The sequence below is a fragment of the Pan troglodytes genome, chromosome 7 (genome assembly GCF_028858775.2).
Source record: "Pan troglodytes isolate AG18354 chromosome 7, NHGRI_mPanTro3-v2.0_pri, whole genome shotgun sequence".
NCBI lineage: Eukaryota > Metazoa > Chordata > Mammalia > Primates > Hominidae > Pan > Pan troglodytes.
Window position 1 is genome coordinate 30,279,883 of NC_072405.2, and position 16,069 is coordinate 30,295,951.

The 16,069-nt window shown below is 38.5% G+C and overlaps 1 protein-coding gene across 10 annotated transcripts in view; it reads left to right on the forward strand.

Annotated features, from left to right (window-relative positions):
* XPO7 (exportin 7) overlaps positions 1-16,069 on the forward strand; it is an 88,114-nt gene that overhangs the window by 32,186 nt on the left and 39,859 nt on the right. Inside the window, exon 1 of one of the 10 annotated variants that reach the window (XM_054657281.2) lies at positions 15,308-15,681. The exons of 8 other annotated variants lie outside the window; for them this stretch is intronic. In XM_054657281.2, the coding sequence (XP_054513256.1) occupies positions 15,661-15,681 (21 nt within the window). In that variant the 5' untranslated portion in view covers positions 15,308-15,660. Of the gene's footprint in view, positions 1-15,307; positions 15,682-16,069 lie in introns of those variants that run through there. One more of the 10 variants, XM_016959190.4, reaches the window with a different exon arrangement.

Consider the following 16,069-nt stretch of genomic DNA (forward strand, 5'->3'; position numbering starts at 1 on the left):
ACTTTAACTTTAAAAGAGTTCTGTGAATTAAAAACATATAGTATATACATATATATTCATATTTGTTTTTCAGAAGCCTTTCCTTGAATTAATTTGTGTAAAATTTATATTTGCCTTTTACTTAGAAAATGAGAATACCAATGGGATTTTTATATTCTACCGTAGATTTATATAGAAAATGAGGTATATATAAAGTATCTAGAGCCTGGCGTATAATCCCAGCACTTTGGGAGGCTGAGGAGGGCGGATCACTTGAGGCCAGGAGTTTGAGACCAGCCTGGCCAACATAACAAAACCTCGACTCTACAAAAAATACAAAAAAAAAAAGTTAGTTGGGCGCGGTAGTGCATGCCTGTAATCACAGCTACCCAAGAGGCGGAGGCTGGGGTGAGCCGAGGTCACATCGCTGTACTGGGCGACAGAGCGAGTAAATTTAATTAATTAATTAATTAATTAAGGAAGTACCTAGCACAGGGATCAGCATATAGTTGGTACTCAGCAAAGTGACAGTTTTTCCATTTTGAGGACTTGCTGGACATTATCCAGAGAGAATCCTTGTTAGGTGACATAGGTAGATATGCTCACCTCTTTGGTTAAGTACGTCTTTTTTTTTTAAACCTATGAGGCCTACCTTAATTACCTTTTTGAATACTGCAACCTACACTTCTATTATATACCCACATATACTCTTAATCATCCTTACTCTTCTCTGTTTTTTTCATAGTATTTATCACCTGCTAACATACCCTATAATTTATTATAATATGTTTAATCAACCATTTAGAATTGTGTTTGGCACAAAGGTACTCAGATATTTGTTGTTGTATGGATCCTGTTTCCCACGTAATGGAATAGAAACATTCGAGAATTAGGGAACTTCAGAGTCACATAAATAGTCTAGGGCAGAGCTGCACATAAAACCACCAGTTAAAGCCCTTTTCTGATTTGCATGTTCAGTAGCCTGCTTTTCTGCCCATTTTGTTTGAACATTAATGCAGCTTATCAGCATCTGGTCACGCTTAGAAGAACCAATAGCCGTGTAGGTGTGTTGTCAACTGTTTTGTTATTGTCTCCCAACTATTGCTAAGGTTTTTCAGAACCTCATGTTCTCAGCCCAGTATTTTGGAAAATTCTTTCCGAAGAGTATGTATGGTACTGGAATTTACATTAAAGTCTTACATTAATTATGAGTCTTACAGCTGTCGATCCTAATGCTATCTCTACAGTGTGAATCCCTAGAAGTGATGAAGAGACACAGCAGTTAATCAAGATAGGAGGGATTGGTGATAACCAGCCCAGTCTCAGCAATTTCAGTAAAAATCCAGTACCATCCCCACATTGTGCAAAAATGTCTCCTTGGCATTAATGACCTGTTCAGCAGGTGTTACTTCTCTCCTTTCCTAGGATGGCCTGCTTTCTTCCTTTGTGAAACTTTGGCTCAAAAAACATGCCACTTTAGGATGTGAGGGATGGTAAAATACCTATAGTCATTTCCTGCAACAAGCTTGTAAATGAAAACTATTAGGAATATTCAAAAATAAATGTATTGCTATGCTGCACACTGACTTTCTTGTTACACAGTTTGCTAGGTAGATAGGTAGCAACAAATCTGCTACAATTTAGTATCAACCCTGTTCTTCAGGTGAATGAGTGTTGTATTATTTTTTTAATGGAAACAAATGCTTGATTGAGCTGCAGGACTTATACAGAAAATGTTTTCAACTGTTGAAGTATGTCAGAATTGTATTCAGAATTTTGAAAGGAGGGTAGAACACCAGAGAAGCTATATAAAATAGAAGACTCATACAGCAAACTAAAGTATACTTTGCTGACTTATCTGTAGAGACATATGTTTGGATGGATGGCAGGCAATAATTTAGAAAAGTAACAATAGGTTATTTAATATGAGCATTACTTTGAAATGACTTTATAAATTTAACTAATCGAAGGACTTTCTATATAGATCCTCTAGGAGAAAAATATTTTATACCAGATAAGTACAGTATGGATTCTAGTTTAGAATGGCAGAGAGCCACGCTTGGTTACATTGGCTTTGACAATGAATGTCGGTGTTATAACGCCTGTGTTCTCAGCTAGAGAATTGTAACCATTCTGTTGCCCTGTCAGGTGGTAGGGAGTGGGAGTTGGGCATGAAAGCTAAGATACAAAATGTCATGTTTTAGTATTAAATATTGGTTAGTAAACTAGCCAGTATTAAGATAAAACTGCGGAAGGAAGAATAGGACTTCTTAAACTGGCAAATTAGATGTTTTTACTAGACTTTATTTTTTAGAGCAGTTTTAGGTTTATAGAAAAACTGAGCAGAAAGTACAGATTTCTCACATACCCTGTTATCCGCCCCTCCCCCTCTCTCCCCACCCCTGCCCCCGCCCATTAACATCTTGCATTGGTATGGTATATTAACAATTGATGAGCCAATATTGATACATTATTAACAACTGAAGGTCACTCTTAGTGTTGTGCTCTGTGGGTTTTGACAATTTACAGTGACATGTATCTACAATTACAGTATCATAAAGAACAGTTTCACTGCCTTAGACATCCCCTGTGCTCTGCCTCTTCATCCTTCCCTCCCTGCCTCTGTCACCATCATTTCTCTCCTCCCTGCAAACTCCTGGCAACCACTGCTCTTTCTGCTGTCTCTATTGTTTTGCCTTTTCCAGGATGTCATATAGTAGTTGGAATCATCCAATAATGTAGCCTTTCAGATTGGCATCTTAAACTTAGCAGTATGCATTTAAGTTCCTCTGTGTCTTTTTGTAGCCAAGTTTTGGTAATTATGAATAAAACTGCTATAAACATTTGTGTACAGGTTTTGTGTAGACATAAGTTTTCAAGTCATTTGGGTAAATACCAAGGAGCGCAATTGCTGGATCATATGGTAAGAGTATGTTTAGTTTTGTGAGAAACTGCCAAACTGTCTTGTAAAGTGGCTGTACCATTTTGCATTCTCACCAACAGTTCCTGTTGTTCCACATCTTTGCCATCATCTGGTGTTATAAATGTTTTGGGTTTTAGCCATTCTAATAGGTGTGTAGTAGTATCTCACTGTTACTTTAATTTGCAGTTTCTTGATGATACATGATGTTAACCATCTTTTCATATGCTTATTTGCCATCTGTATATCTTTGGTGAGGTGTCTGGTCAGATCTTTTTGACTTTTTTAATTGGGTTGTTTTCTTATTTTTGAGTCTTAAGAGTTCTTTGTATATTTTGGATATCAGTCCTGTATCAGATTTTTGCAGAGGTTTTCTCCCATTTGGTAACTAGTCTTTTCATTTTCTTAAGCAAATTAGATTCTGTTTGTAAATGAAATTTCTATCCTGGAAATTTTAAGAACTAGTAACATATAGAAAGAAGAGGGGGACTGGGGAAGATATTCTCTGGGCCAGTTTATGTATTTGGCTAGCCTGATAATAAACCTAAGTACAATTGTTTGAATCTGAAATCCTTTTTATCTAGTCATTGTAAAACATAATGATGGAGCTTAGTGATAGGTGGCCTCAGAGAATTGGTGATTGTGTGTTTTTGATCGCTTCCTTTGCTCTACTATATATAACGCAGTGTTTAAATGGAGGTTTTAATAGGATTCTGTACAAAATACACCCAATAATCCGGTTTGAATGTTGTATCAAATTGATACTAAAAACATAAAATAATAAATGTGGGCTGCGTGCAGTGGCTTACACCTGTAATCCCAGCACATTGGGAAGCCAAGACAGGCGGATCACGAGGTCAGGAGTTCGTGACCAGCCTGACCAACATGGTGAAACCCCATCTCTACTAAAAATTCAAAAATTAGCCAGGTGTGGTGGCACACACCTGTAATCCCAGCTACTCAGGAGGCTAAGGCAGGAGAATCGCTTGAACCCGGGAGGTGGAGGTTGCAGTGAGCTGAGATCTTGCCACTGCACTCCAGCCTGGGCAACAGAGTGAGACTCCATCTCAAAAAAATAAATAAATAAATGAAATAAATAAATAATAAATGTGCACCGGCCCAACAGTGTCCCTCTGCAGTGTAGCTTACATGAGAACTCAAAAACAAATAGCTGTTGGAAACCAGAACTTAATGAAGTGAGTTTATACAACTCTTTCTCATATTTTGACTGCTTTAATATCTAGCCAGTAGGTTATCACTTTCTGAACTTTAGAAGTCAGTTGTTTGACCTTGTTTGCTGTGTGGTAAACATCACTATTTGTAAGGAAAAAATTGATAAGACATTAAGTTGATCACATCAATTTAAGTTATTTGAGATGTTGGTTAACATTCTTAGGAGTACTGAGCTATTACAGGATTGTTCTTCCAGTATAGACCTGCTTATAAAAATGCGGTTTTTAGGGAAATGGTAATATAGCAGGAAAGTTTATTTACATACATGGTTGTTTAACACTGCAAATTTGGGTTCTCAAATAGCTGAATATTGGCATTCTTTCTTCAGGTAATCTGCCTGGCCTGTATAATCTTTCATACTCAGCCATTTTCATAGTGGAGTACGTTGTTTTGGTCTTTTAATATTGTCCATGCAGAATCAAGTTCCATAAAAGGAATTAAACAACCCTTTTATGAAGAAGGAGTGAAGGTGGCAAAAGCCAGGTATATGGGGTTTTTTTTCCTCCTTATCAGAACTCAAACTGTCTTTTGTCTTTGGAACATTAGTTAAAAATGATGGTGCACCTTTGTAGAAAAACTTTCCAAATTTAAAGTACAGTGTTTACTTTGTCAATTGAGGGCTTTTCTGTACACTAAACTTCAACACGGATTAAGGTGAAATCTTAAATGAGAATTCTCATCCAGGTATTCTGTCCTCAGGTTAAAGTAGGCAGTGGTGGCAGGGATCTTGGTGATGATTCTGTGAACATGACTTGTCCCTGAAGCCACATTGCTTGAATAAGGCCTGGATGCTCTTAATGGCCAACTTACAGTTGTTGTCCTGGGCCCTTTGCCGTCCTTCCAGGGGTTTCCTTGATATCCCTCTTCTGTGTTGGGTTTCATAGGATCAGCATGGCCATATAACTCATGGCCTGTATTCTGTGCTTACCTTTTTTTTTTTTTTTTTTTTTTTTTTTTTTTTTTTTGAGATGGAGTCTCGCTCTGTCTCCAGGCTGGAGTACAGTGGCATAATCTCGGCTCACTGCAACCTCCGCTTCCTGGGTTTATGTGATTCTCCTGCCTCGGCCTCCCAAGTAGCTCGGACTACAGGTGCCCACCACCGTGCCTGGCTAATTTTTGTATTTTTAGTAGAGACGGGATTTCACCGTGTTGGCCAGGATGGTCTTGATCTCTTGACCTTGTGATCCACCCGCCTCAGCCTCCCAAAGTGCTGGGATTACAGGCATGAGCCACTGCGCCCAGCCCCCGTGCTTACCTTTTTATGGAATTACACTTTACTTTGGTGTGAAGTATATTCCGTAGTAGCTCTTCAAAAAGGGGAGCATGGAGGATAGATTTTTGTGGCCTTACACCCCCAAAGATAACTTTGTTCTACTCACACATGATTCCTTCCTTGGCTAAGTATAGCCTTCTATGCTGGAGCTCTTTCTCTAGAGGATTTCGCAGGAATTGTTCTGTTGGCTTCTTGTTTCCAGTGTTCCTTTTGTGATGTCCAGAGCCATGTGATTCCTGATCCTGTTTTGTTTTCTGTGTTTCTCTCTCTGCTAAAAGCAGCATATGGAATCTTCTCTTTGTCATCAGGTTTCTGAGGTTTCCCAGTGGTGTGCCTCGGGTGTGGGTTGACTTTCATGTATTATGCTGGCATTGGGTGGACACTCCATTCTGGCAACTGATGTTTTTCAGTTCTAGGAAGTTATCTCAAATTATTTTGTTGATAACTTCCTTTCCTTCACCATTCTCTGTTCTGTCTTTCTGTAACTCCGGTTAATTGGATGTTAGGCCTATGGAACTGGGTCTCTGATTTTTTTAAACTTTGCTCTTTCCCTCTTGGTCCTTTTGCTCTGTTGTCTGTGAGATTTTAACTTTATTTTCCCACCTTTCAATAGAATATTTTTGTCTCTGTCATCATATGTTTATTTTCTAACATCTCTTTTTATGTTCTTTGAATGTCTTTTTTTTTTTCTTTTTGTGCATCCTGTTATTCCATACTTGCAATTTTGGGCTTAATTGTATGTTTTCATCTTTTGTTTTTTGGTCAAGTTTCCTTCTCCCTATATAGTTTTTACTTGTTCCAGATTGCTTTTTGCGTGCTTGTTTAGCTGTCTATCTTCCATGTTAAAGGCTTTCTTCAGATTTCTGATAATACTTGATTATTTGCTCATGATCAAGATTAAGATAATACAGAGTTGACTGGAACCTCTGAAAGCGTGGCGAGGCTTGTCTGCTGAGGCATCATGGGAGAGTAATCAGGTGTGCCATTTGTGGAGTAACCTGCATATTAGTGTATCTGCAACTTTTTGCTTTGTAGCTAATGAGATTCTCGAGAAAATCTTCCAAACTCCTGCCTAAAGAGTATGTCTGCACACTGAAATTTCTCGGTGGATCCTAGTGAGGGAAGACTCAGCGGCACTCCCACTTCATTGACCTATTTGTTACAGGGTGCCCATAGCTTCAGATGTGCTTTTGACTGGCTTGGTGTCTCTCAGTCCAAAGAGAGGGACAGTTACTGAGAGGCATACAGTGAGGAGGACTATCTGGGAATCTTAACTTCTCAAAGATACTTTCACCCTGTTTCTCCTTCTTTGGGCCACCCCACTTCACCTTAACATCTGAGCATGCAGCATAAATGAAGTTTGTTCAGCTTTTCTCACTGCTGGCTAGGGATTTGGCTTTCTTAGTTCATTTAAGTCAGTTACCATTGATTTTTCTGTATCCCAAAATTATGTTGCTGTTGTCCCCTTTCCTGTCTTCCCTATCTATCCTTGTGGGATCCTGAGGGTTTAGGGCTTTGGTTTTGTTTTGAATACCTTTAGTGTTGTGTTAGTTGGGTTTGGGGAGGGAACAAAATTAGATATGTGATCAATCTGCCATTTTAATACGAATTTCCTTTGGAAGCTTTAAGAGTTAGACTTACCCAATGTTAAGACGTTCTTATGAAGCTCCTACTGTGTGCCAGACACTCTTGTACTTTGCATTTCCATCCCAGTCCATGCACTGTGCTCACTGGGATTATAGGCATGCACAACCATGCCTGGCCTTGCTTTGCCTTCTTGTTTCAGCTTTCACACTGTAAACAACTGTAAGGTCCTTTCCGGGTTTTTTTTTTCCCCACTGCCATGTTTCTTGCAGTTTTGTGCTTTTTGTTGGTAATTCCACTGCTTAAAATGGCCCACAGAGTGCTGAAGTGCTGTCTATGTCTAGTTCCTAAGTGCAAGAATTATGAAAAGTCATAATTCATGCATAATTAATAGAAATGGCGATTTAAGCAAACGTTTGAGACAGTTGTACAGACATTAATATGGAAATTACATAGGCTAACAAATACTTCTATTTGAACAAATACCTTTAAAAAGTGGCAATAAATATAATTATGTTTCTATGGAGAAGTATGTACTGAATCCCACCCAGTGGTGCCAGAAATAAAACTGATCCTCATTATTCCTTGTTGTCATGTTCTATAAAGTCACCGAGAACACTGAATTAGCAAATACTGACCCATTGCTCCTAGGGCAAGTATAGGGTTAGATTCAGGCCAGCTGCTAGTCACCACATTTGCGTCAAACAAGCAATATGTAACCATGTTTTATTTGTGTTTTTGTTTAAAGATACTTTAAACCATATTGTTGATTTATTAGCGTTAAACTAATGGCCAAAAGCACAGTAACTCATGACTGAATGAAATTTATCTAACACACACAATTTCACCATAAGTTACATCACAGCCGTCTTGCCCTTAGGAACTCGACATAGCACTTCAGCACTCTGTGGGCCATGTTAAGCAGTGAAATTACCGACAAAAAGCACAAAACTGCAAGACACATGGCAGTGAAAAAAAAAAAACCCATAAAGGACCTTACAGTTTTTTAGTGTGAAAGCTGAAACAAGGCAAAGCAAGGCCGGGCATGGTTGCGCATGCCTATAATCCCAGTGCTTTGGGAGGCTGAGGTGGGTGGATCACCTGAGGTCAGGAGTTGGAGACCAGCCTGGCCAACATGGGGAAAACCCCATCTCTACTAAAAATACAAAAACCAGCCGAACATGGTGGCGCACACCTGTAATCCCAGCTACTTGGGAGACTGAGGCAGCAGAATCACTTGAACCCGGGAGGTAGAGGTTGCAGTGAGCCGAGTTCGCGCCACTACACTCCAGCCTGGGTGACAGAGCAAGACTCTGTCTCCAAAAAAAAAAAAAAAAAAGAGGCAAAGCATGGCAGTCTTGAGCCTCAGCTGGGATTGTGTAAGTCAGGTAACTCAAATTGTTGACCACTCTGTCCACGTGCATGAATGACTGCAGAAGCACCCTGAGTGAATATGGATTTGATGATTACAAATACATTTTAGTGAGTAGGTGAATTCACAAAACAGAATCTGCGAATAACAAGGATCAATTATATATTTGATCCCTGATGCCCCTGGCCCTACAGGGGAAAGGGCATTTATAATCCCCTTAGAAGAAACAGTGCAGATTTTGTGTGCGCTCATGCAAGCAATAAAAAAAGCTGCTATTCTCCAGAGTTTTTGGTAGCCAGTATAATCAATAATAGCCAGTAATAATTAGCAGTGTACACACATTACTTCATTGACTTTTACAACCTTGTAAAGTGGGTGTTATTTCTATGTAAAAGAAAGGGAAAATATTTGAATGATTTGAGTAACTTAAGTCATGCTCCTACAGTAGACGGAGGAGTAGGGATTTGTCTGCCACCTAAAATCTTACCCATTACTCTGTATTGAATCAACTCCAAAAGAAACCTTGTTCCTGCTGCTAGGTCACTGAAGTTGTTTGTGGGTAAAGATCCTACACTACAATCACAAGGATGTGAGTGTTACCAATTTATTTTTTTAAAATACCATTCTCACTTAAAAAAAAAAATGTCCTAATCATCGTTTTCATGATCATTTTAACTTCAATATTTGTTTACTTGGAATTCTCATTCACTAATATAATTAAAATATGATGGATAGTTTATTGCAGTCAAAGAATCTTAGAACTGGAAGTGTCTTTTAAAAATCATGTAACAAAATGCATTTACTTTACCTATGAGAAACTGAAGTTCCTGGAAGTTAACTCACCCACAGTCATACGTTAAGACCAGTATCTAACGATCCAGTATCAACCGAACTCTTCTCTGCCTAAGTTTTACGTAGTTCCTTGTGTTTTAACCAAATTTGGTGAAGCAGTAGTACCCAAAGTTCAGCCCAAATCTGTTGTCCTGTCATGCATGACACTTTTTAAGTTTGACATCCAGGAATGAACCACTGATAGGAGACAAAATTGCAGGAGAGCAAGGGGAGAAAACAGCTGTCTACAGAGGAGCCATGGGGAACTGGAGAGAGCCTGCCCAGGAAAGCACTCCCTCTGTGACCCTTTGCAGACCCAGTGCTTTCAGAGCTTCTCATTTTTCACAGGAAGCTGGAAAACCAGATAGTGTGAAATATTGCCAGCTGTGTCACTTTAAAACCACAGTGCAAGACAAAAACCAAAAATGACTGTGGGCCCGTTTCAGGGCGTCAGATTGAAAACTCTCCTTTAGAGGATTCACCTTGCCCTGCAGCTTTCTTTCCTCTGCACTGTTAGTGACTATGAGAAGGAATCCAAGCCAGTTTCTGGTGAGAACTTAAGAGAATGCTTTTGGGTTAAACTTACAAGTCAATAAACCATTAAGTGACTAGGTACATTCTGGCTATTTACTTCATGAAATAATTTGTTTGCATGTGTTTTGGCCACATATTACCCACAACACAAAGATCATCTGTGTTTATTACAAGTTAGAATTGATTAGTATTTTGAAGTAAATGTAGAATTTTGCAGTCTCATATGGTAGCGGACTTGCCATCCTTATCTCATGCACGCCAGGCTCTGGCATAGCATTATCACTTGCTGAAAATAAGTATTTTATCTTGTTTTACCGTAGTAGACATACACAGCATCTGCAACCAAAAGTGTTACTCACTCTCTTAGTCTTACCTTAGTTCTTCCTGAGAAACTAATGGGAGTCGTGGTTGTAAAAGCATTTAGCGTTGTAAAACTAAAGCATTCTGAATCTAAAGTGCAGCTGTAGGTTGTTGATGAAAACTTCTTTTCCATTAGTATTAAAAAGTAATCGATGACAATAAGTAACTAGAGAATTTGGGCAGAACTATGGCATTCATCCATACATACAGAAAAATACATGAATTATAAATATATAAATAATTAAAGTATGCAAATTAGAAATACACAAACTCAGTGAATTTTCACAAACTGCACATGCCTGGGTAACCAGCACACAAATTAAGAAAGGAAACATCCATACTGCTATTGATGGGCATTTGGCTTTCTATTTGGGAACTGTTAACATTTAGTGCTGCCATGAGTGAGCTTAGTACGCATCTCCATTGAGTGTGTATCTAGGAGTGGAATAGCTGGGTCACAGGGTGTTTTTTTTTTTTTTCCCTTTTTTTGAGACAGGGTCTCACTCTGTCACCCAGGCTGGAGTACAGTGGCATGATCACAGCTCACTGCAGTCTTGACCTTCCAGACTTGGACAATCCTCCTGCCTCAGCCTCTTGCATACTTGGGATGACAAGGGCACGCTACCACGCCCAGCTAATTTTTTTGTTATTATTATTTGTAGAGGCGGAGTCTCCCTATCTTGCTCAGGCTGGTTCTGAACTCCTGAGCTCAAGCAGTCCTCCCACCTCAGCCTCCTGAAGTGCTGGGATTATAGGTGTGAGCCACTGTGCACAGCCTCCAAATGTGTACCTTTATACTCCCAGTTTTCCAATGTATTTGAATCAATTCAGACTAAACTGGCAACATACGAGTTCTGGTTGTTCCACATGCTAACACTTGATCTTGGCTTTTTCATTTTAGTCGTTTTTTTCATTTTGTTTTGTTTTTCTGAGACAGAGTCTCACTCTGTCGCCCAGGCTGGAGTGCAGTGGCAGGATCAGTGGCAGGATCTTGGCTCACTGCAACCTCTACCTCCTGGGTTCAAGAGATTCTCCGGCCTCAGCCTCCCAAGTAGCTGGGACTACAGGCACACGCCACCACATTCAACTAAGTTTTGTACTTTTAGTAGAGACGGGGTTTCATCACGTCGGCCATGCTGGTCTCAAACTGCAGCTGTCATGTGATCTGCCCGCCTGAGCCTCCCAAAGTGCTGGGATTACAGGCATGAGCCACCACGCCCTGCCTCATTTTAGTCATTCTAATGGCTATCTCATCGTGATTTGAATTTACATTCCCTGATGATTATTGAGGTTGCACACCTTTTCATTTGTTTATTGGCTGCTTGGCTTATTCTCTTGTAAATTACGTAAACAAGTATTTGGCACTGACTTGGTAAACTTTTTCCTTAAAATGAGTTTAAAAAATAAATAGTGTGCATTTATAAACATTCAAAGAGCAAGCTAGTTTGCCCTGTGAACTCTATTGTAGTAAGTAACTTTTGAGAGGTCTACTGATACATCTATAAACCAAGATGACTTTGGCCACCACGATTGCCTTTCATATAAATTTATAAACAAGAAGAAACCTTGAATGTTCTTTTCAGGCCACTAAAACTACCAGCACTGGTAAGAAAAAAGAAAATAAAATTAGTAATAAATGCAAATGTAGTTTTTTGTTTTTGTTTTTGTTTTTGTTTTTTTAGCCTTGTGAATAGTTTTTTGTCTGGTTGGTTTTGTGAATTGTTCTATGAATTCTGATTGGTAACAGAATCAGCCGTTAACTAGTAAAATGTTACTAATGTGAAGAGTTAATTTAGGAAAAGAATGTAGCTTAAATTGCCCTTTTAAAAAATGCTTATCTTTACAGTTGTTAGGATTTTTTTCTGCTTACAGAGGAATATGTGGTTGTGGTCATAATTTCCAAGGTTACAGAAATTGAAAGTCTCTCATATTCTCACTTCCCAGAGACAATTAAGTTTGGTTTGTATTCATCTAGGTTTTCTTCTATAAATTTACTAACATGCATCACAAATGGTAATATACTCCACATACTGTTTTGCCATTCACCTTCTAACCTAACAATAATTGTTGTTACTGAATTTTTAAAGTTTCTTTTATTATCTCTGATAATTGGATACTCAATTATTGACTATAAGAATGCCTTATTAAATAGATTAAAATGTAATTTATATGTCAATTAACCTTCTAGGTCCTTAAAATGGTTCATTTTCTGGCAAGGTTCAGTATAAATATTTTAATTTACTCAACACAGTGTTTCCCAGTACACAGAAAAATTGCAGCTAAGGGGGATATAAATTAAAAGGGTTTGTGAAAAGGGTGAAAGTGGCTTGGGTTTTCGGCAATTCTTTATATATTTGTGGCATTCGAATTATGATAATTCAGCTACAAAACTGGTAAATCTAAGTTTTCTAGAACTTCTCTGTGTTGTGCCTATATTTTGTAACATGATGGCAGCTTCTGCTCATCTCAGATGGCTGGGTGGCAGTCAGGTTAAGAGTGTGCTCTTCAGAACACCTGCGGATCTGACTGGTCACCCAAGGATTATGCTTATGTCTAGTTCAGTACTCAATATTATTGGGAGTGTCATTGACTCCTTCCTAAAAGCAAGAATCGTAGTCTCTGATTGGAACTCTCCATGCGGATTTTTTTAAGCAGTGAGGCTAATTTAAAAGTATAGACCGGGCACGGTGGCTCACGCCTGTAATCCCAGCACTTTGGGATGCCAAGCCAGGCAAATCATGAGGTCAGGAGTTCAAGACCAGCCTGGCCAATATGGTGAAACCCCATCTCTACCAAAAATATAAAAAATTAGCTGGGCGTGGTGGCACGCGCCTGTAGTCCCAGCTACTCAGGAGGCTGAGGCAGGAGAATCGCTTGAACCCAGGAGACAGAGGTTACAGTGAGCCGAGATCACACCACTGCACTCCAGCCTGGGCGACAGAGTGAGACTCCGTCTCAAAAAAAAAAAAAAAAAAGTATAACCATTGGGCTATTTAAAGAGCAATACTATATACAAACAAAGTAAAATCTGAGGTATTCTGCTTTGTGGAGTAATATAACATCTAATGTACAAACAAAATCTTTATTTTCCCCTAATCTAGGGGCACCTTGTCAGACAAATTATTATATTCTAAGGTCTGTAATCTCAACAAATCTCGCCTTATGTTGAAATAAGAATAACTTAGCTGCATATCCTCTATCCAAGTTGAATAGACTAAAATACTGGTGTTGCTAGATTTTAAAGAAGATGCATTCTTTTAATACCTTCATCGTAATTATTGTTGGTAAAATCGGTCTGGTTCTAGGTTTGGGAATTAATCCTCGTGAGTTTCTTATACTAAAAAGCAGTATTTTGCTAGCTGAAGATCACCTTTCACTTTTATAAAGCATTTCACCAAATGTGCTTTTCTATTCCAGCGAGACAAGAAGTTTCTCCATGGATTATAGGCAATTTTTCAGGAACAGAAAATAGACATTCTTCTCTGGAGGATTTTCTCTGACCAAAGTGGCATCAAAGAATAGATATCCTTAATAAGAACTGGCGACTAGGAAAACATTGGACATAGATGTTATCATGCCAAGGAGAGTGCTGTGGTGTGTAGTCGGCCACCCTTAGTGTGAAGTACTAGTTGTTATAGCTAATCAAATAATTGTAGGGTAAATTATTTTATGCTAGGCCAAAAAAAAGATGATTCAAAAGAACCTAACCATTAGATTTGTTTTGAAAACGCTGGTAACTAAAAAAGCATAAATGTTAATGTCTCATTCCTCTCTCCTTCATCGGTAGTGTGGGCAACCCAAAGAAAATGACCCTGTTTTTCAGATGTTTCCACTAATTGTTTAGGAAAACAAAATTGTTTCCCATTTGTTCTTCTGGGAACAACAACAACAACTAAAAAAATGGAGCTGTCGTTCTTCAAACTGTGTAAATGGTCAAATTGCGTTTTTGTTTTTTAAACAGTCTTGTTTCCTGAGCTGAGAACTCATTACCAGACTTACCCTGCAGTATGTTTTGTCTGCTAAATTAAAGCAAATCAAAACAAAACAACAACAAAAAGCCTACCATAACCTGCATGTAGGTTTTTAGCAGTAAGGAACTACCTGTAACAGATGCTTAGACATTGTCATGTGAACAACTTTGTTGTAATAAACATAAACAAGAGTTGCAGTGGGGGAACCACGGGAACTGATTGATCAGACTTTAAGGAGAGCAATTATACCATAAGCATCAGGACTGTTCAGGGAGTGTCTGTTCAGGATGTTGGAAAGCTCAAAGTGTGTGATTGCTGTGGAGGTTCTGAGGCTGCTGCTACTCCCCAATACCTGATGCCAGGTTTTATAGCAGCTTACGTTTTAGTTAAACAGTGTCTTTCTCTTGATGTCTTTCTTGTTACTTATTTTCCTAAATAATTTTTTTCTTTTCTTTTTTTTAAGGGAATCATTTTGTAGGAGGGGGGGAATTAGATTTCAATGTTGAAACAAAACCTTGTGGAGGAGATTTAATGCCTTGTTTAGGAATGTGAGTGGTTATAATTAAACTGATTCAATTCTCAATAAGGTCTTGAGCAGTACTGGCAAGCATAAAAATGGCTTTTGCATGTATTTTATGGAATGTATGTAATTAGCCTTATTTTCTACTTGTGTTCATAAGCCATGTGAATAAACTCAGGTACTACTTGTAGAACTTTATTGCTTGAGATCTGACATTGCAATTGCGATTTTCTCTGTGCTTTTGAATTGAAGAAGAGATTAAGTGGGACCCCTGGAAGTCAGAAACAAGTTAAACACAAGCCTAATCAAAGTCCCAAGATGTTTTGAAAGATGGTTTGTTTCGTTTTAAGGGCAAGGTTGTTGTTTTGTTCTTTTGGGGGCTGTCTGAAGTAGGACTGATGGTCTTAGGGCGTCAGTATTCATCGTTCTTGTTTCCTTTCAGTTAGTGTTGGAAATTTATTAATCAGGTTGAGTAAAATATGAATCCTGCCCCAAAGGCTTTCCTACTTAGTGGAAAAGCTGTGATTTATAAAGACACAGTGTAATGAAATAAAGTGATAATGAAAAGCCTTGGGCAGACTGGCTGTGTAATATATTTTAGGCAATTTACACAGGTTGGTTTAATTATTATTATTTTTGTTCTTGTCAGAATTGTCCTTTCTAATAGTAGGATATCTCAAACTATCCTTGCTGCTGGTGAAAATAGGCTCCAATTTTTTCTTAAAGTCCAAACCATTCCTTTAAAGGCTAACAGATGTTTACTCTCCACTTCAGTCAGTGAAAGGTGATATTTAAGTATAGTCTTAATTAGTTACTTTCCTCTTTGCCTTTAAACACCACATTAAGTGCAAGTATATATGCCTCCCTATGGGTTTTTGACCAAAGCACACACCCATACCCCTTCCTGCCTCCCTGGAACTGGTTCAAGATTTGGAGAGAAGAGTTTGCTTGTGGGTGTTTCCCTTGTCTTATCTCTGAGTGAGCATATGCTAGGGTTGAATTTATTTTGACGCTTTCATTTTAAATTTGGAACCGAAGTAAGAGTTTAAAGTGCAACAGAAGAGAGTCTGCTGAACTTTAGACATGAGGGATCCAGGGAGGAAGGTGCGTAAATACATCTTGAAGCTTTCTCTAGAGGTTTTCTCGTACGGGTGACCATCTTTACGCATATACATTATTGTAAGCTAATAACTACTACTCAAAGGAATATTTAAAGCTATATGAAAATGTATGTGGTACTTATATCATGTTTATGTGCTTAATTTTAGTAGCCGTGCCTCTAGTATTTCACACTTTTTACATTAATAGCAGAATAAGTAAATTCTGATTTTTTATTTCAAAGCCTTTTAGGAAAGCTTAGGAGGCTGGGTATTTGCAAGCGGAAAAATGTATCATGTATGATTGATCCTCAAGGGAATGATGAAAAAGTATATAGGTATTTTAAGCATCTTACCATTTTGTCTTCTATAGCATCAAAGAGACCTATAAATGG